The sequence below is a fragment of the Cynocephalus volans genome, chromosome 9 (genome assembly GCF_027409185.1).
Source record: "Cynocephalus volans isolate mCynVol1 chromosome 9, mCynVol1.pri, whole genome shotgun sequence".
NCBI classification, from domain to species: domain Eukaryota; kingdom Metazoa; phylum Chordata; class Mammalia; order Dermoptera; family Cynocephalidae; genus Cynocephalus; species Cynocephalus volans.
In genome coordinates this window covers 43,622,930-43,644,711 of record NC_084468.1, presented here as the reverse complement: position 1 = coordinate 43,644,711, position 21,782 = coordinate 43,622,930, and the positions used below count along the sequence as shown (strand labels likewise).

The 21,782-nt window shown below is 41.3% G+C and overlaps 1 protein-coding gene across 1 annotated transcript in view; it reads right to left on the bottom strand.

The window, feature by feature from the left end:
* The window catches only part of DCUN1D4 (defective in cullin neddylation 1 domain containing 4), a 70,921-nt gene extending 49,812 nt beyond the window's left edge, over positions 1-21,109 (bottom strand). Inside the window, 3 exon segments of the mRNA XM_063107815.1 lie at positions 146-216; positions 20,958-21,051; positions 21,053-21,109. Of these exon segments, the coding sequence (XP_062963885.1) occupies positions 146-216; positions 20,958-21,051; positions 21,053-21,109 (222 nt within the window).
* Positions 21,110-21,782: the final 673 nt, after the last annotated feature.

The window sequence follows — 21,782 nt, the reverse complement described above, 5'->3', positions numbered from 1 at the left end:
CATACCATAAAGCAAATTTTAAAATTCAGTATTTTCATAAGCAACTGATATCTTAATATCCACAACCTAAAGTTTTATCAAATACACTTACACAAAATGAATACTTTAAATAGTTGGTAGTTTTGCTTTTAAAAGATCGACTTACTAGCTTATTAAGGGTGTGGTAGATCTTATGAATATTTGCCAATGTTGAGAGATGAGAATTCAGCTGAAAGTCTTTAAAAGAAAAAGGACAAAATTCAGTGTTATTTATTTCCCATTTGGCAAAAAGACTTTTAAAAAAAAAAAGAAGAAGAAAGCTTAGAAGTGAAGATAAACAAATATTTTGATACAATTGAATACCATCTCAATTAATTTGATAACTATTAAATAAAAAACATGCAACTGATTTATCTATATCCTTTTAATAAAGTCTGACAAAGTTAAATTCTCAACCAAATATTAAAGTTCATGAAATTTTCATATGAATTCTAACATAAAACAAAAATACTTAAGTAGTTATAAAATTCTGCCAGTAGCGAACCTAAACTTAATAGAAAAATATCAATAATGTTAGCAAATTAAACAAGCCACACAAATAGAAGGCAGATCTCAAATGAAGCATATTCCCTTTTCCCTTCCCTTCCCCAGAATTACTAGCACAATAAGCAAACTCCTGGCAAAAAAAAAAAAAAGACAGAAAAACATCTCAATGTTCAGCATTTCTCACAATATATTTATTTTGTTGTCACTTATACAACAGAGAGCAAAAGCAGAATCTAAGCCCCTCCCTCCTGCCATTAAACAAACACAGACAAATCAAAGAACTATCCTGCAAGCTCCAAGTCTGAGAGGCCAGAACCCATAGATACAGTCTAAAGAGCTACTTACAAGCACTGCGATATTAAAGTGTGCCACAGAACCAGAAGCAGAAATCACACTCCTAAAGAAGTATGTCCAGATCAAAGAGTGCATTCACTATCATCTCTAATCATTTCAGAATGACCCACTAAGTCATACAAAAAAGACAAATGAAGTTGCTCCATCTTAGAATCCTGTACAACATAAAACTGTAAGTTAAACTGTTAGGCTTTTGAATCTCTGATTTCAAATGTTTTTATAAAGTTAAGTATGCTTGCATACATATTAGGCTATACAAATATGAGTTGAAAGTTTATGAATAATCTCATATTTGAATAGGAATCAATAGAAGTATTTTCATAAAATATCAGCATTTACATTAGTTCCTTTTCTTTTCTATCATAAAGGTTAGTATGAAAGTGGCCTTGAAAAGATACTGTAACTCTCCAAGTTATGCCATTCTGATAAAAAAGAGTTAAAAATCACCCTTCACTGGAGTATTTTACTTGGGACACATATCAGATCCAAAAAACAGACCCGAAGAGAAGACGCTACAATATAAGTTGTCTGTGGTGGGACTGGACACTCTGGGCTGCTACTCTGAATTGTGAAAGCAAGCCTAACTTCCCCGCCAGTTAATTAGAAAGCTTTACTTTCTCTTCTAAATCTTGCTGGGAATCCAGTTCTGGGCAGGGCCTGCAGGGCAGAGGGGCTGCTCCTGTTGTTCACACCTGGGAATCAGGAGCAGCAGGCCATACTAGTACGTTACACATGCATTGCTCCCGAACACCACACTGACAGCCATCTAGAATGGTCCAAAGAACCAGTGTTTCTGGCTGAGAGACAACCAGAGCAGTGCCTCAGACTCTAAATGGGGCTCCAATATAGACACGAAGTGTTTCGCATCTGAATAGCCTTCCCATGCTTAAGGTAAATGATGCACAACGTGGCAAAGTATGGGATTTTCTATCTTAATTAGTGGAACTGCACAGAAAAGGTTGAGAAAAGTATTTGGGGTGTGTGAGTGTATGCTTGCATATGTGTGTACTTCTTTACTTACGTTTATATCTGATAAACATGGTACGCGTCTCTAAAGCTAGAAGCAAAGCCCTCTTCTGACCAGCAAGAGGCTATGTAGAGCTTAAACATCCAACTCAAAACATCACCCCCCCCCATCCACTACCAACACATAATCCCCTTTTCGTACTCTCTCAATTTAAAAACAGGAAGACAAATGACACATTCCAGTACCACGCTGAAATATAAATCGAACTCTTGGGCCCCAAAAAACCAAAAACAAAAACTAAGAAAACTTTAGGCTCTAGATTCTCTTTTCACTGAGGCCACACAGGAGGGAAAAGAAGCTTGCCAAAAGTCACTCATGGAGTGACGTCTCTTCTAACCCCCCATGCTACGCTTCTGTCATTCACCACCTGTTCATTCAACTGTCATAATTCACATAAGAGAATCTAAACAAATTGAAATTGTTAAGTCTTTCTCTCTCCTTTACTCAAGTTGTTCTCAATCGGGAATTTCAGAACTTTCATGAGCTGGGCCCAACCCATACTCAAAACTTCTTCCACCACCCCATTCCACAAAACTCTTCTTCCCAAGCCCACATTCTGCCCACTGCCCTCCCTACTCCCAATGGAGTCCAAGTGTGCATGCACTCACTCTGTTCCTGTCAAAAATAACACTTTGCTTTACAACCGGACTCCAGAGTCTAACAGCTGGTTCAAATCTCAGGTCTACCAGTTATTTAACCCAAATCTCAATTTCTTCATCTGTAAAATGAGGATAACAAATTCTCCTTCATAGTGTTGTTGTCAGGATGAAAATATGTATCAGACACCTGTTACAATGCCTAAATGTGTAAGGTGTCCATTACAATGCCCGGGACATAGTAAATGCTCAATGAAAGATATCAGTTACCACTACATTTGTTTATACCATTCTTCATACCACACAGCCATCTAAAATTGTCTCTACTTTACCTACGTCCAATTCTATCTCCACATCAAAGACCCCAAAGTCAGAGTTCCCTCTGAGATTGAGGTATGTGTGGCCTGATACATCTCTACAGCCTCCAAAGCACTACTATAAATTCAAATACCATCAACTGATATTCAGAATGACGGTTGTAGGTAATCTCGACAACCTGGAAAAAACATGCAGGAGTGTTTAAGACCAGGTTCTTTATATGAAGTTTCACTTTCCTAAAGGCAAGTTTCCTAAGTTACCTTTTACAAGAGTAAAAAGGTTAATTTCACAAATCACATAATATATGTCCACAATTATCCACTTCCATATCCATTCCTTACAATTACTACCACCACCCCATCATCACTTCACCCAAAAAAGGAAAAAGAAATGAAATAAAAGCAGTAACATGAATAATTTTTCTTTCACTTTACCAACACAAGAAGTTAAAAAGAAGACACGAATTCAGGGGGAAAAAAAGACCAAAATGGCATTAAAAGATAAATTCACAAAGGTTAACATATATTGAATTTATGGTTCATCTGTTTAGTGCTCAGGGCAAGTAACAGACCCTGAAATCTAAAATAAAATAGATTCCACATTCTTAAGGCATAGATGTTAAGGATAAAGATCAAACACTTTAAAGAGAACGTATTTAGGAAAGCACTAACTGATTCATAAAAATCTCCTTCCGCTCATATTTCAATTCTAAAAGATAAGTGCTAGGTTAAGTCAACTATATTCCATGATCAAATGGCTCTCCACGTAAAAGTGGTAACTGAGTTTGACTCTCCTATGTGACATGATAATTCTATATTCCGTATTGAAAGTTATTATCAGCTCTGCAAAAAAAACCCCAAAAAACACAACCTGCTTGATAAATAGTGTGCCTAAATTATCTTTTGAGTTTTCTTAAAATTACCAACAAATGCTGACTGGGCATTAAATTGTCTGATTTCTCTGTTTGTTTTCATTACTATTTGCTGTGAGTTATACAATATAAAAGACAAAAATAAATGCCACTTAAGGGGGTCAAAGCCATACCCCCAAACTATCCTAGGCATAGAGCCCACACTATAGTCAGAAACATAAATATTAGGAATGAAACAATTATCAGTAAATTCAGACAATGACTGTCAACCAAAGAAATCAAACTTTAAAATTAACAGTCCTAATAGTTACTCCCATAAGAAGGTAAGAAATAGAATTTAAATAACATAAAAAGCAAAAGCTTTCCTTTATACCATAAATAGTCACTTGTAAAATATAACTGGGAGAAGATCTCAATTATAATAACAAAAAGCAATAATACATATAAGCATAAACTTCAATATGTAAGATACGAATGAAGAAACAATAAAAGCTTACTGAAAGACATAAATTTAGAGATACTATATTTCTGGAATGAAAAAACCCCAAATTGTAAAGCAAGCACTTCTTCCGTCACTAAACTACAAATTAAATGCAATCAAATTCCTATCCTGCCTGCCTCCCAGTTCTGCACCCCAAAAGAGATGGGGAAAAGGAAGGGAGTTAGGCAAGCTTGGCAGACTGATTCTAAAGTTCATCTGGAAGAATAAACATGCTAGACTTGCAAGAAATTGTTGAAAAGGAAGAATGAGGAAGAACCTGCCCTATCAGATATCAATTCATAGTATAAAACAGAGGTTGATAAACTCTCTGTAAAGGACCAGACTTTAAATATTTTAGGTTTTCTGGGCCATATGATCTCTGTTGCAACTACACTGTCATTGTAGCTCAAAAGCAGCCATAAGCTTGCCAGTTAGCTCAATTGGTTAGAGCGCTCACTGCCTAGTAACACCAAGGTCAAGGGTTCAGATCCCTGTACCAGCCAGCTCTGTACTGGCTAGCTGCTAAAAAAAAAAGAAAGCAGCCATATATAATACATAAACAAATGATTGTGACTGCTTTCCAAAAAAACTTTATAAAAATTAGGTGGTTGGCTAGATTTGGCCCATGAGCCATAGTTTTGCCAAGGCCTGGTACAAAGGTACAGTAATTATAACAGTATGTACATGTGCAAGAAGACAAATCAATTACATTGATAAACATATATGTATGTATATGTATAAATATGCAAATATAATTGATATATGCTAAAATGGCATTTCAAGTCAATGGAGAAGAGATAATTATTCAATAGATAGAGGGGCAACTAGCTAGCATGTGAAACAAATTAATTCCAATTTCACCCAAAAGTTACAGATGGAATGGGAAAGCATTCAAGGCAAAAGAAAGTCCCTTATCATGGGCTCAGGGCCCTGCACACACTGCTTCTACCCATCTCTCCAATCTTCGTCTTCCCCTTGCTGATTCTGCTCAGCAACAGTGAGCTTCCTGCTGTTGTGTTAACATTCCAAGCTCACTTCCACCTCAGGGCCTTTGCACATGCTATTCTCTTTGCCTTGAGCCCTCTTCCCCCTAATAACAGCATGGCTTGCTCTTGCACTTAATCGTTTTGCCATTTAAATATCACCTCCTTTGATGGATGTTAATTAGCCTGACTTGACATTCCACCATGTATAAATGTATCAAAACATTACCGTACCCCATACATACATATGATTATTTGTCAATTAAAAATAAAATAAAATAAATAAAATAAATATCATCTCCTTACAGAACCTTGCCAGACCAACAGATTCCCTTGTTCACTTTTTATCACGTTACCATGCTTTACTTTTCTTTACGGCATTAGTACCACCTGATGTTATATCATATATTTGCTTGTCATCTTCCTTTCCCATTAGAATGTAAGCTCTACAAAGGCCAAGACTTGGGCTCGTCCACTGTTGTTTCCCTAACACCTCAAACAGTACCTAGCACATATAAGGTACTCCGTAAATACTCAGTAAATGAATGAAGGGAGGTATAAGGCACCAAGACTTAAATTCTGTATGTTCAGGGCATTTCGAGTGATCTTCAAATGTGAGAAGTGTCATGGTAAAAGAGGAGACTCAAAAGGAGGCAAGGGTCAGAAAATGAAGAACCTGTGGATTCTGCTTGAGAGTTTAGATTTAATCTCCTAAGGATTTATATTTCCAACTAGGTTACTAGGGGGTATGCAAATGTAATGGATAAACATGGCACATTCAAGCCACTTCAATTCTACTCAATGGTAATTCATCTGCAACTGTTTTACATGAAAACAAGCATGATTACGGCAAAAGATTTAAAGAAATTTTGCCACACAGAGCTATGGTCCCAGGACCCTGAGAATACTTACTTTACTAACCTCTGCACAACAGAATGTTCATGGGCAAGCATGAAAAGCACTCCTGGGAGAGTCTGAGTGCCATGAAGTGGTCTAATCAGGAGAGTTATTTAGAAAGAACATTCTAGGACAAGTGTGTAGCATGGTTGGTGGTTACCTGGATTTAGAGTAATCATTTATGGAGATAACTGGAAGTGACTACTGAGGTGGGAAATGATTAGGGCCTTAAGTTGGTGTCAGTAAAAGTGGACAGGAGAGATCCTGAATACACTGGAGATGCAGAAAATAGACATTTAATTCACACACATTCAACTTACTCACTTGGCAAAAAAAAAGGGAGAGAAGAAAATAAATTTCAGTTGTCCCAGTAACTGCCCTGTCTTCTAACTTAATAAGCACAAGACATGACACATGAATTCACTCAGCTGGTCTCAGTTTCCATATGCCAAACACATTTTGTGCATCTCACAACACCATCTGAGTCAAAGATATGTATTTTTCATAAAACATGGTCCCTAAATGCAAGCCAGCTGCTTCAACTAGTGCTCAACTGAAGAGCCAGTGATCTGTCCCAATACCAGAGAAATAAACTGGCTGTGCTGGATTTACATGCGACAATCTCCAATGGGGTACCTTCTGCAAGTATTTCCAGTGGTATTTTTAATATAGGTCATTTTCACCTTACATGGGGACTTCAGAGCCACCTCTATATAAAATGTGATTGTTCTGTAAGGAAAAAGCAACAGGACTGCATGTGGGAGATAAAAGAGAGAGAGAAAGGAGCTCAAAGTTTCATGTCCTTTTTGTCCAATTCTCCTTGTTTCACCAGCTCAAGCAGGGTCAGATAGCTAGCTGTGGCCCAGCTAAGAAAAACTCACATCTTCTAATTCCCAGTCCAAAGCTGCTATTTCCATTCTAGTTTATTTCTAATCAGAGCAAAAATGTCAATATCGTCACACTCCAAAAAGGGAAAAAAGCAGGATTTCCTACCCAAAGTTGTCAATAATCAAGTACATAAGCTTAAAGTAATTTAATAGTAAAGAAAAAGAATTAAAGTTGGCTACACCTAAAACAATCTACCAACGTTTTTAAAAGAGAAAAAGGGTTCAGAAAAGATATATAATACCAATGTTATTTCTATTTCAAGTACACTTCATCCTTCTGGTCACTAAAGATTCATAAAAGTATTTTATTACTAGCGAAACTCCAGATGGTCAATCAGTGAGCAATGTTCTCAAGTATAAAAGTCTTAAATACAGCACTGTGCACTTGATAAATGTTTTTTGATGACAATGAAAATGATGAAAAAAAACCCTATAGTTTTTGAGCATGACAATGTTATGCTCAAAAAATGAAATAAAATTGGACAAAATTAAAGGCTATCAAAACCAGATTCATTCTAAATGTCTCCAGGACAGAACATGACCTAGTGGTACAGGGTTATGCCTCTCTAGCCAGGATTCAACATGGAATGCTTAAGGGTGTGCCAAGCCACAGTCCCATTGCCCATCCTCCTAAAAAAGTCAGTTTTACTAAGTGATACGAAAAAAGAAAAAACTTGTTAAAGTCAAGGGTGTACTGTAGTTGATTCATTGCTTAGGTTTGCTTTGTGTCCTTCCTTCTAGAAACAGAAGCCTTCTTTCCTATGGGTTTCAGATAGACTGAGGATGAGAATATCAGTGATGAGGAGACTAAACCCCTGCCAATCTACAAAGCACATGTAAAAACCTGGACTTCAATCACTGAGATTCTGGATTTGTTACTGCAGCATAAAGGAAAAAAAATTCAAGTCCTCAACAAGTCCTTACAAGGCCCTGCATGGTCTGATCTAAGTCATCTCATTCCATTATCCTTACTCACTCCATTCCAGCCACACTCTTCTTCTTTGAATACTCCAGTGAATTCCTACCTCAGGACCTTTGCATTTACATGCCTTCTACCTCAATTCACAAGGTCCAGAAATATCTATTTTAATGTCACCTCACTAGAGAGGTCTCCCCTGCCTTCCCTATCCATAGCAGTACTTCTATTCCCCACCAGATTTATACTTTTTCATAGTACTTATCACTTCCTGGTGTATTTTTTTAACAGTTTTGTTGAGATAAAATTCACTCACTTAAAGTGTACAATTCAGTAAGTATATTCATGGAGTTGTGCAACCATTACCACAATCTAATTATAAAACGTTTTTATCACCCCATTAGCAGTCACTCCCCATATCTCCCCTCACCCCTTTCAGTACTAGGTAACCACTAATCTACTTTCTGTCTCTATAAATTTGCCTATTCTGGACATTTTATATCAGTGCAATTATACAATATGAGGTCTTTCATGATCCTGACATATTTTATTATGTATTTACATCTTTGTCACTCTCCCTAGAGCCAAAGCTCCATGAGGACAGGGACTTCCTTTTGCTGTATTCACCACTCTATATCAACACCTACGAATAGCACAAGCCTAACATAGCAGGTACCAATAAATAGGGGAATTAATGCTTTGAAGAAGTCACTAGGTTTAGCAACATGGAGGTTACTCCAGGACCTCAGTGAAGATTGAAATGACAGAGCTGAGGCCAGAATAAAGTGGGCTGAGGATCAAGCAGGAGAAGAGGAAACAGTATGTTAAGAAAAGACAACTGGTTTGCCTGGGAAGAGGAGACTGGAAATGCATGGGGATTTGAAGGAGTGCTGAGTTTGGGTTTTTATAATGGCGTGACTTGAGCATGTTTAAAATGTTGATATTTGATTTGCTTAGTATCCTGGAAGGTGCCAGTTGCCACAATGTGAAGAGGCAGGTCAGATCAAAAGAGTGCAGATTTATATATGAGCTCAAAGATACACACAGTACATGTGATTTTAAAAGTACAAAATGCAATTTTAAGTTAAAAAAAATTACATTAAAAATGAGTTTTACTTCAAAATGACTTGGAATATAAAGTCTACTATTAAGTGAAGTCTACTTTTTGTTGAAACTATAAAAAGCTGCGTTTTAAATGATTCACAATACCAATTACAACTTTACATACCAATTGACAGTCATTAGCTATATGAGATGACAGGGTCTTAGTTTCATTTGTATAAACAAATGTATTCACATTTGAGGCTAAATTATTGAAACACAGTGATATAAAATGAGTTTTCTGTACCACAAAACTAGGAAAAACAAAAGCTAGGTTTATAGGTAAGTTTCATACTACATGCCCTTCACTTCAGGAAAGCGGGAATTTCTTTTTCTATAAAATGGCTAACAGTGTCTGCTCATAAGTATACCAGGAGGATTACATGAGGTAATAATGCTGCAATGGGCCTTAGGCAGTGCGTGGTGTAGGGTGAGCACCAGCTAAGTGCTGGCTGTCATGTCATCGGGTGGTGCAATGGTCTGAGCTCTCCACCCAGTGCAGGGCCCAGAGAGACTGCTGCATCTTTTGAGCCCTTTCCCTCACAGCCTAACCCAAACCCAGCTCTACTTAAGCTACTTAAAACTAATCCATTGGCTGCACATTAGAATCGCCTGGGGAGCTTGAAAGAACACCAACGCCAGAGCCCCAATCCAGATCAATTAAATAAAAACAGGAGTGGGGCGTCACTCTTTTCTCAAGCAGCCCTGTTAATGCTGGTGTGCAACAGAGAGGAGCATTCTACCCCCAGCCTGAAACTCAATCCCTGACCTGCCAATAGCCAACCCATTCCTGGAAAAATCTCAGCACAGGTCAGACAGGAATCTAGCTCATTCACAGGTACCCCCATCAGGCCATGAAAAAACATCAAGAGCCAGGGAAAAGATTACAGGACTGAAAAGCAGGGTAAGAAAGAAAAGAAACAAAAGTAGCAGGTGAGGAAGTGTTAACTTTATTCTCATCAATAAATATTTGCTATTTACAAGGCACAGAAGCCAGAAAGGAGAGCCATGAAAGGGGAAAGTTGATAAGGGAATTGTAGGTGACTCAGCATTTTCACTGAACAGAAGTTCCAAAGTTAAAGCCACCCAAGCATACGGCTGCTGGCTTTTCCCTCCCAACTCTCACAGGACCCATAAAAGAGGCTGGGAGAAGAAACCAGCCACGTGAGGAAAGTGGCATGCCACCTAGCATCCATCACCCAGCACACTGCTTGTGCCTGCTGGTGCCATCTTAAAGAAGTCAGTCACTTCAGGACACCTCTCTGGCTGCGCTATTAATGTCACAAGGTACACAGGGCCCTAGATCATACTCCTCACCCCACCTACCCACTGAAGAACACAGATCCACTCAGTAGTTCAGAGGAAAAATCATCCTTTAATTTCACTAACATTATGAGAGCCCAGATTTAGGTTAAAAAACGTCAGTCTGGTTGGCATCCCAGCTCTGCTGTGTCCTCACCAAGCAACCATGCACATGTTTCCCAACCTCTCTGTGCCTCAGTGTCCCTCATCTGTAGATGCAGAATAACAGGACCCTCCTTGTCAAGGCTGTTGTGAGGATTAAGTTAGATGATGAATGTCAAACACTGAGCACAGCACTGGCCCATACCATGTACAAATCAAGGTTAATTATTTTTATTCCTATCATTATTGGACCATAGAAGAGACTGAGACAGACTGAACCTAAAACAGCAAAAAGTAAAGACAGGGCAGAAGGGATAACAAGGTGACAGCTCTTTAAAACTATTAATTCAATAGCCATTGGACTTGAATATACAACTATCCATCTCAGTTTTCTGTTTAATAATTAGGAACAAGTAATCTCTGATCCAATTTTGGGAATGATATATATAGAAGAGATACTAAAGGGGAAGAATACTTAAACTTAAGCTAAATTACAGAAAAAGGAAAACAATTTCAAAAATGCACACAAAAACTATGTTAATAGCTCTACTAAGAGATAAGTTTCACATTTTCCAGCTTTTCTGCAATGTTGTTACATATCTCCTATATTTAAAAATAACATAAGAAGTGTTTCAAAAGTATTTTAATACACATCTATTTAAAATAAATAAAATCTAAGAAGACTACAAATAACTATTTCACTAGTGAGTTAACAAAAAGAATGGAAAGACTCTTCTTTGCCACAATTCTTCAGCTGCCCAGTTAGATTCAGGTTTTAAATACCTATTGTCATTGCAAACAAACTGGCAGAAATGACAGGAGATGAAGAAGAGTGAGAAAGAAGGAATATGGAAATCCTAAATCCTGATCCTGTTGGGATTCATTCCAAGGAGAAAACAACCAAAGCAAAATGGAAATAACCATATCAATTGGCTGTGCTGTCATCATTCACATGCCAGTGATAAAAAACGGAATTCCAATATACTTGCCATAACAATTAAATAAAAAGCACAAATAAAATGTTGAGAATTATTTCACTGGCAGTGGAGGGGCAATGGAGTCAGAATGCTTGATTTAAAATCTCAATTCACCACTTATGAGCTGTGTGACCTTGAAAAGGTTAGTTATCCTTTCTGCACCTCAGCTTCCTCAACTGTGAAATGGGGATAATGACAGTCCCTAACCTACTGAAGTGTTGTGAGGATTAAATGAGTTAATGAATACAGCTTGAACAAATCCAAGGTTATCACTGTACTGTACCCGTTAGTCCCTCCCCATTGCCCTCTGTTCCTCCTTTCTCCCTGTGCCCCACCACTGACTTCTCTCTCCCCTTCTCTCATTTCCTTTCTACTCATAAACTCTGCCAGGTGCCTCTCTTCAGTCCTTCCCCACCTGGCTCCTGCCCAGCCCTCCACTTCACCTTCTTCTTCACTCCAGCCTACCAAACACCCATTCTACTGCCACCGTTCTCTGTATTCCTGCCCATGCTGTTCCCTCTGCTTGGAATGCACCTTCCCACCCCCATGCACCCAAGTGCACATGCAGAAGGTCCTTTTCTTTACATAATAAAAGCTTAGAAGCTAAACTCACATGACGATTGTTAAGCCTTCCAGGAAGTCTAATTTTAATGGCTTCCCATATGTTCCCAAAGCATTGCCTAACCTAGCAGCCACAGTCCCACACTGCAACTGTCAATTACTTCTCTGTCTCCACTACCAAACTTGCTGGAAGGATGCTCCTTAAACACAGGGACCCCGGCTCAGTACTACTTGTTACAGCAGCGCCCACCCGGCAACAAAAAAGCCCTCAAGGGCTGGCCGACTGGCTGAGTGAGAGAATGCCTCACTTGGTTCTTTCTTACAGCCTCTTTTCCTCTCCAAGGTTGCTTTTAACACCTGCTGAGGAGACTGCCATTACACAGTAACAATTAGCAACAAAAACACTTTATGTGTTTCATCTCATTTAATCCTCAGGACCACTTCTGATCTCACCTCCTACTTTTTTTTCCCTCTGCCCACTCCCCAACTCTGATCCAAGCACACCAGCCTGTTTGCTGTTCCTCAAATTCAGGTCTGCTCCCCGCTCAGAGACTTAATGTTCCCTCTACGTGGAATGGCCCCTCACCACCCTCAGGTCCTAACTTAAAACCTTCTTAGTGGGGCCTTCCCTGACCATGCTATTTGAAATTACAACACACCCTACCCCCACCACACCCCCACCCACGGGGGTTCCTGTGCTCTCCCCCTTCCCGACTTTACTTTTCTCTATAGAACTTATTGCCATCTGACATACTTCATGATTTACTTGTTTGATACCTGCCCCTTCCCCCACACTAGAATGAAAAATTCATGAAATATGAAAAACAGGGCCTGGTACACAGTAGGTGCTCAATAAATACCTGGTGACTGAACAACTTCATACCATGCAGTATGGGTAGTTTTTATACATTAGGACTGTGAAGCATACTCAGAGTAACTGAGTAACTCATCTGCGGTCACACAGCTAATAGAGGGCAGAGCACGGATTTGAATCCAGACATTTTGACTTCAGGGCCACACCTGGCAACTGTGCTTTCCTGGCTCCCAACCTGACCCAGCTAACAATTAAAAGACATCATCACATCCATGGAACAGATCCTAGCATTGCATGTCTGTGGGCCAAAGAACAGTAAGAATAGCCACCCACTGAAAAACTTTCAACAGAACAAGTCATGTAATTCAAAATAATTCCACGTGGCAAAGTATTATCAGATTTATAATTTATATAGCACTGATAGTTTTTCTTTGAATTTAAGAGTTCAGTAAAAAGAGATTTATCATGCCTTTTTGTAATATCCCCATGAACAAAATAACAAATCATCAACTAACATGGAAGAGACCTAAAATGATATCTATTAAAAGCCAAAAACCATGGTGGGGTGGGGGAGAATACTGACTAAAGGGGGCACAGGAGAACTTCTGGGGTGATAAAAATGTTCTATATATTAATTTAGTAGTTGTTATTATTAATTTAGTAGTTGTGAAGGTTAATTCTAGGTGTCAACTTGGTTAGATGAAGGAATGCCAAGAAACCTGGTAAAGCTATCTTTTTAGGTGTGTCCCTGAGGGTGTTTCCAGCAGAGATTAGTATGAGAGTCTGAGTGGACTGGGTGGGAAAGACCTGCCCTCAACGTGGGCGGGAACCATGCAATCTGCTGGGGCCCAGAGAGAACAAAAGACAGAGAAAAAGGTGAAGCTCTCTCTCGATCCGATCCACTAGGACTGTGATACACTCTTCTCTCCTGTCCGTGGACGTCAGAGCTCCAGACTCTTCAGCTTTTGGGTTCCAGGGCTTATACCAAGGGCACCATCGGCTTCCCTGGCTTTGAGGCCTTCACACTTGGACTGAGCCACACTACCCGAATCCAGTTTGCAGACAGCCTATCGTAGGACTTCACAATCGCATGAGCTGATTCCTCTAATAAATCCCCTCTCATATATATATATAACATATTCTATTGGTTCTGTCTTTCTGGAGAACCCTAATACAGTAGTGGTTACACCAGTATACATATTCATCAAAATCCATCAAACTGTACACTTAAAATGTGTACAATTTTATAATATGTAAATTAAACCTCAGTAAAGTTGACTAAAAAGCCATTAGGACTATCAGATATGATTTTTGGCTAAACACAATAAATATTCCACCCAAAAAACCCCACAAATATTTCCATAGTTAATATTCCCAAGTCAGATCCAAAAAAAGTGTCCAAAAAAATTAGCTCCTAAGCATAACAACTCTCGAATTTGTTCTTTCAGGGACAAAGAGGTAATTAGGAAAAGGCAGCAGTAAAGAGCTACGTACAAGTAGATCCAGTGGGCTGGCTAATGAGTAGTTCAGAGTCCCACCTGACCACTGGCAAAGATAGATCCATGACCCACAGCTGACATCACCTGTGTCTTACTTCAGCCCTCCGGGTCACCTCTGACCAGAGTCCACAAGCAGCCAGGGGTAAAAAGGTAAATTACTGCTCTTCTCCACAAGAGCCTCCACCACTCATTTGACCAGCGACAGGTCTGAATGTTTAAATATCAGAATTTTTAGTTGAGAGCATCAGAAAACAACAGAAAGTTAAACAGAAGTTAAACAGAAAACTGATTTTTTAAAAAGGGCTATTGTATAGTTCAGAGAATCTCTAGGAAATCCAGAGAACCAAGCCTATGGGCTACATGACCAAAACAATGCCTAAGGGCACACACGGCCAGGTGCACCATCAACATAGCCAGGACTGGACTGGCCTCTAGACACAGCACAGCTGCCACCACTTTCCATCCTCTCCAAAATGGCCTCCACAAGCTTCCAGCATCTTCCCATCACTTGACTCCAGCTTCGGATTCAGTCTGGGGTGGGTGTGTTTGAGTAGTTCTGCTTGCTAAGGTAGAAATTCCCCAATCAGAACAAGAACAAGGACCCCAGAAGACTGACAATGCCCACTACAGACACAAATGGATTACTTCCTGTCTCTGCAAATCCTACTGATACAGGCCAGAAAGTAATAAAGAGTTTCCAAAAAAAACATTCACAAGAAAAAAATCCTCAAAGAGGGAACTAAAAAAAAACCATTCCCAGAGGTAATCCTATTTTGGGGAGGGCAAGAGTCTTTTTCATATCATTTAGTGTTTCATACAGTGTATTAATTAGCTTCAAAAACTACAAAGCTACCTTCCTAGATTGAAAATAACTCATTAACAGCACTTTCTAATTTTAAAAAAAGCAATTCAAACCTGAAGTAGCAGATACTTTGCTAGTACTGGACACTATAGGGAAAAAGATCTTTAGATCTGAAACTGTCATGCAATGATGGTTAAAATACATAATTCTATTAAAATGTATTTCAACTTTTTCTTCTTAAAACACATTTTTAAATGTATGTTCTGCTTAAAAGAATAATTCTAAAGAAGTACTCCTTCTAACCTGAATTTCAAAATAAGAAAAAGAACAAACTATGAAAAGCTAATAACACCAACTTAAGCTGATCAACTATAAAGTTATCAGCATTAATGTTAGATTCACCACAGAAAATTTTATGCTGTAAATTTTACCTCCAACTTACAAATTTTACTTTTAAAATAAAGAAAATCTTTCAGCGATCTCACTATATTGTTATCTTAGGAAATAAATCCTTAGGATCAGAATATGGTCCTAAAACAAAAAGAGGGAAAAAGCAGAAACACCGTAGGCACCCTCAACATCAGACCTGTCAACCCCACCTTCTGTACACAGGACTCTGTCACATGATAGATCAGAAATGGACCCATGCACAAAGACACCTTTCTTCTGCTCCCTCAGCACATCACCAGCATTTTGCTCTCTCCTTCAGAATTTCTCCATGACACAGACATTCTTCAAAACTGATATCTGCATGTATTTAAAAAAGAAATACCATTTAAATTAATTTGCACATGGCTTACACTGTTTAAAAAAAAAAAGGCAGGGAGGGGGGCAAAGAATAAATAAGTTTGCAGTCCCTGAAGAAAAACCTAAACATAATAAAAGACAACTCAGAAGCATGCTGGATGACAGCAAGAAGAATTAAATTTTCTAGATAATTCACCAACTATTCAATAGTTGACCATTTAAGTTTGATTCAATACATATTTGAGGACCTAAGCAAGGCATCACACTAGATACTAAAGTGGATACTAAGTTAGACAGGGTCCCAGATCTCAAGGAGGTAGTAATCTACTTGGGGAGGGAGAGATAAGTAAACAGCAGCTACTGTTATGTAATATGAAACTGGGCAACACAAGTAGGCAGTAGTTTAGAGATTCAAAGAAGGAGAGAGAATCTGCTAGAGAGGGAACACAATAAAGAAAAGTTCCATGACAGCAACACTGAGGGGATCTGGGGAGGAAGCATTCAGGGAAAGAAACTGAGCTTAAACTACAGAGGCTGTTCAACCCCACCCAGGATTCTGAAGAGTCCATATTTCAGTAAGCAACTAGGAGCCTCAAGGGTCTTCGGTAGGGGAATCCTAAGAACAATGATGATTCAGCTGGTGATAGGATAAAGTTAGAGGAGGCTGGGCCAGGCAAAAGGATTACTGGTTATAACAGCAGTATAAGACAGGCTTAAAGTGATGGCAATGGCCATGGGAAGAGAGGACAGGCATGGGAAGAGATGTAGTCTCTCCCTCTCACTACTGACCAGGGAAAGAAAGGATGAGAAATGTCTAAGATTCCACTGTGTGTTGTTAAAATTATGACAGTTCCATTAACCAAATGAGTAAAATGAATTGGTTTTGTTTTCCTCTTTGTTTTGACTACTAGGAAGCTCAGAGCCAAATATATGGCCTTTTTCTTTCTTTCTTTCTTTCTTTTTTTTTTGGTGGCTGGCCAGTGCAAGGAACTGAACCCTTGACTTTGGTATTGCAAGGCTGCACTCTAACCAACTGAGCTAACCAGCCAGCCTATGTCCTGTTTCTAACATATGGCAAACATTTCCGTGCACCCTAAGTTTTTATATAATTTCATTTCCTTTTCCTAACAGGATTTTATCTATATTTAGTAAATCATCCCTAGTTTTTTTAGAATAAGGTAGAAAATAAATCAACAGATAAAAAAGATTGAGACCAAGCTAGAGACAGTTGTCCAAAGTAGCTGGTTCAGGGATATAACCTGTAAGATGCCAATCTAGAGCATTGTCTTCACCCTAACAAAGGTCACATCCCACAAAAGAAGCTGGAAAATGCCAGACTTTCACATTCTAAGCCTCTCTCAACTAGCAGTGGCATGAGTCAGTTCTACCCAATGACAATGAAATTGAAGTCTTCAAAGTGTGCTTCTGGAAAGACTCCTCTCTATTAATTCGGAGTTTTAAGTGCATTTCCTTACATAGGCATCATGTCTGTTGCTACAGCAACCATATTGCAAACATGAGGCAAAGAGCCTGAGGATCAAAAGCCAAACTACTAAGAGGAAGAAAAAGATGCAAAGAGACTAGACCCCTAATGATGTCATTAAGCCACTGCACCAGCCTTAGGAGCACCTATCTCTAGATTTTTTCCTACTGGACAATAATAAGCCTATTATTTACGCCATTTTTTCAAAGGTAGTTTATTAGACATATATGTGGGTACAAAGTTGATTTTCCATATCGTGTTCAATGTGTGATGGTTAGATCAGGATAATTAGCTTATTCATCATTACAGCACATAATCATTTTTTGTGTCCATTAACCAATTTCTCGTTACACCCTTCCCCATTTTGACCTCTAGAAACCACAGGTCTTTTCTCTCCTTCATATTATTGTGATTGTTGCTTCATTCTTTCTCTCCCTCTGTCTCTCTTTATTGTTTATTTATGGATTCAGCTCCTGCCTACAAAGGAGAACATGTGGTATTTTTTTTCTGCACCTGGGTTGTTTCACTTAGGATAATTTTCTCCAGGCTCATCCATGTTGCTGCAAATGGCAGAATTTCATTATTTTTTATGGCTGAGTAGTATTCCATTGTGTATACACACCACATTTTCCTCATCCAGTCACCCATCAATGGACATTTAGGTTGGTTCCATTACCTGGCTACTATTTAAGCCAGGTAGTATCGCTGAGTATCGTTACTTGCCAAAGGCATCCTAACTGGTACAGCAGAGATCATGAGGTCAGTTCCCGATAGGTTGATTTTTATACTGCTGATTTAGCAGAACTATTAGCTATAATTAGCAGAATGATGCTGATTATTGAAATGAGAATAATGGAAACATATATTATAGCCAGGACAAAGGCAATAAGTTAATAAGAGCTACTGGGAGCAGCTAAACATAAAAACAGAAGAAGAGACAATGATAAATAAAGTTGGAAAAAATAAGGTCAGGTGCCAGTAGGGGCATTTCTTAGAGGCAGGAACAGAGGAAGAAGAGAATAAATGTACAGAAGTCCTCTAAGGTAGAGCAAATGAGGGAGACTTTCTTTTCTGGCAATATTATAGACAAGATTACCTAAAAATTCTCCCTAATATAAAACAGTCAAAAATTCTGTGTATAGTACAAGAAGCATCTGTTAAAGTGCATAGCTAAATTTACAAGAAAACAAAGGACCTCCCAAAGGGCTCAAAATCAAAGAGGAACCTAAAAACCAAAGCAAAATTTGTAAGCTGATATTGTGTAGGAAATTAGAGCTTTGGAGGATGTAGGGAGGAGAGTTGGGTGTGTGTAAAGGGCACCTGCCATTTGGGATGTAATGGAACAAAAGAAGAAGGGAAAGATATGACTAGCTTAATATTTTTTTTAAAAATACCAGCTTGAAGACAACTAAAGCTCTTGTATATTTTTCAATTTCATCACTTTAACCACCTTTGCAAGAGCAAATTCCAGGATTAAATGCACCTTTTTAAAAATGTCAATATTACATATTGAAATATTATAAAGAGTTCCTAGATATTTCAACACATGAAGATATAAATTATTTCCCCAAAACACCACACATGGCCCAATTTTTCAGACATTACGAAAAGAATCATCATGCAATCAAGCATACAAGTTTGAGTATATTTGTAACCATACCATACCAAAAGGTTTCCAAAAGGTTTACCAATTTTACTTCTTGGTAAAAATTTTATCATTTATCACTATAATATTATTTTACATTACTAATAGTTTTACAATACCTTATATGTCACATAAAATGATCTATTATCTCTGAGCTAATCTTATGGGCCTCTACATTAGATTTTAGAGTCATAGCATATAAACGATAAAGGAAATTGGCACAACCAAGTATTGAGTCTACAGACTGAAAGGAAGGTCTCTAATATTAAAGAGAGAAGGAATTACAGCCTACAGTTTAAAACAAAACAAACAGGCAAACAAGTCGAAAAACCCTTAAGGTCCTCCACTTTTTATATAGTTTACCTTCCTCTAATCTCATTTGCTTTTTTCTACTCTTCTCTAAAAACTCAAGACATCACATGTGCCCTTTACTCACCTTCCCATTTTCATGCTGGCTTTACAAACGGGACAATTTCCACCCTAGATTCCATTAAGCTGCCTCCATCACTCAATTCATTTCAAGACTATATTTTTTCCTAAAGTCCCCTTATTATCCTTGGGGCAATCCAAACAGCCCAAGAAATACCAGCACACAGTTTATATTATCTTCACAAGGCTTACATTTGTCTCCACTGCGTTCCCATATTATATAAGACCGAACCTTTTAATCTAGTGCTTACATACACTGGATGCCACAATAAATACACCATCCTAAAGGCTGCTTTGGACTGTGTTGCTTCTTGAATGTTTTTCCACACCTGTGTGCTAGATGGTTCAAGACTATTTATTCTACAAGTAAAGGCACCAAATGCAGGGGGGAATAATTAACTCCGGGATCAAGAATCCAAGTGAAAGGACTGAGCTTGGCTCGGGCTCTCTCTCCAGCTGACACAGGTAAAAAGTCTAGAAAACCTCTCCCACCCCAGAGGACCGGAGCACCTCCACAGAGCGCGCTCGGGTCCTCGGGGGTAATACAGCACGGGTTCGCAGAGAAGGGAGGCTCCGAGGGGCGCGCTGCATTCTGGGACCCGTTTCCACAGTTACCCACGTGCACCCAACCCAACCACAGCCCGGACTACAAGTCCCAGAATTCCGCGGGACCGCCTTTCCCCTTCACACCCGGCGACTGGAGCAAGACCCTAAAGGGAACCCCTAAAGCGCTCTCCCCGCACGCGAGGGCGAGGTCGCGCCCCCAGGCGCTGTGCGGGGCCTCGGACCTGCCCTCCCTGAAGGGAAGCGGGTCCCGAGGCACCAACCTCCACACCTGATGGCCAGAAATTAGACAACTGCGTCACAGACTGCCAAACCCACGGACCGCCAGGGACCCCAATACCTCCCCTGCGCAAAATCCCCCACCTGGCCTTCAGGGCGCTTCCCCTCAGGCTCCCACCGCGGAAAACCCGCAGCCCGCGCCCCTGCTCCGCCTCCCAGTCCCGCAGCCGGAGCCCGCGCCAGCGCTGACCTCGCTTCCCGCCGCTCGGGGGAGAACCGCAGCCAGCGCCAACCTCGGGGCACCTCCCCCGTCCCCTGCGTCTCCCCCCCTCCCCCTCCTCTCCCGCACCCCGAAGCTCTGGGCTGCCCCCTCCGGGGACCCTGCCTCGACTGGGGGAGGAAAGACCTCCCCCAAACACACAGTCCGACATCCCCAGCACGACGCGGGACCGAATCTGGACATGACAGTGCTCTCCCTTCCCCAACCCTCCTAACCTCCCCTCTCTCCCCAACTAGCTCTTCCCCCCCCCACCTCATCTACTCTACCCCTTCCCCCATCCGGCCATCCCAAACCCTCCCCACCTTCTCTTTTTCCTCCCAATTTCCCTATGGTCCCAACACTCTGTTACCCTACCACCCTTACAATGCCCCTCCGCCCGCCGGACTCCGAACTGTTCCATCACACCCCAATCCCTCCCACTGTCTCCCTCTCCCGTTACATCAGCTCTCATCCCCTTGCCCGCCCTCCAGCCCCCCTCGGCCGCTGCCCCCACTTCCCCACCCTATTGTTCCCCCCCCCCCCCGCCATCCAGCCCTTCTTCCCATTGTCCCCGCCCCCGCGCTCCCCTCGCACTCACCCGCCTTCCTCACGGAGCCGCCCGCACCGCTCAGCCCCTTGGAAATCCTCACCCCTGCGCCCTGCTCCCTCGCTCGCTCCCTCCCTCTCTCACCACGCCGGTGCCACCCCCCGGCCCTGTTCGCTAGCGCCCGCCGCCGCCACCACCTCCATTCACCCGGGACACTCCGGTCCGGACCCTTCATCGCACGTCCCGCCCCCCCTTCCCCCAACACTAAAAGGGAGCCAGTCCCCACCCCCCTTACCTCCGCCCTCCCCCGCAGGCCGGTCCCTTCCCCCACGTCCGCCCCCGCCCCGCGCCGCCCGCAGCGTCACCACCCGCCCCGGACCCGGGAGGGAAAGGGGTGGCTCCCGGGCAGGGGCTCCCGGCGCGTTTCGGGACAGGAGGCGTGGGGCGGGGACTGCGGGAGCCGAGTCGAGAGTGTTGGCAGCCGCCCGGCCCCGACCCGCTGGATCTCTGTTACTCACTGACAGCCGCGGCATCCGAGTGCATTTTCGGGCAGCTCACACCCCGCTCGCCGCCCAAGCTCCCGCGCTCGCCTCGCGGTTCCCCCCGCCGGCTCACCGCACCTCGCCCCGGAGCTGAGGACCCGCCGCCAGGCACTCCCGGCCCGCCCATCTCGCCTTCTCCATTGGCTGAACCTCGGCTGAGGGACCGCCTCGCCAAGTCTCTCATTTGACAAAAGGAATGCCGATAGCTCCGGTCTGGAGCTGGCAAAGAGACCCCGCCCCCTGAGGTCCAACGCGATTGGCCCTGGAGCATCGGCTCCGTAACGCCCCTGGCGGAGGCCACGCTCTGGAGTAGCCGGTTGGGCCCGGCTGCTGT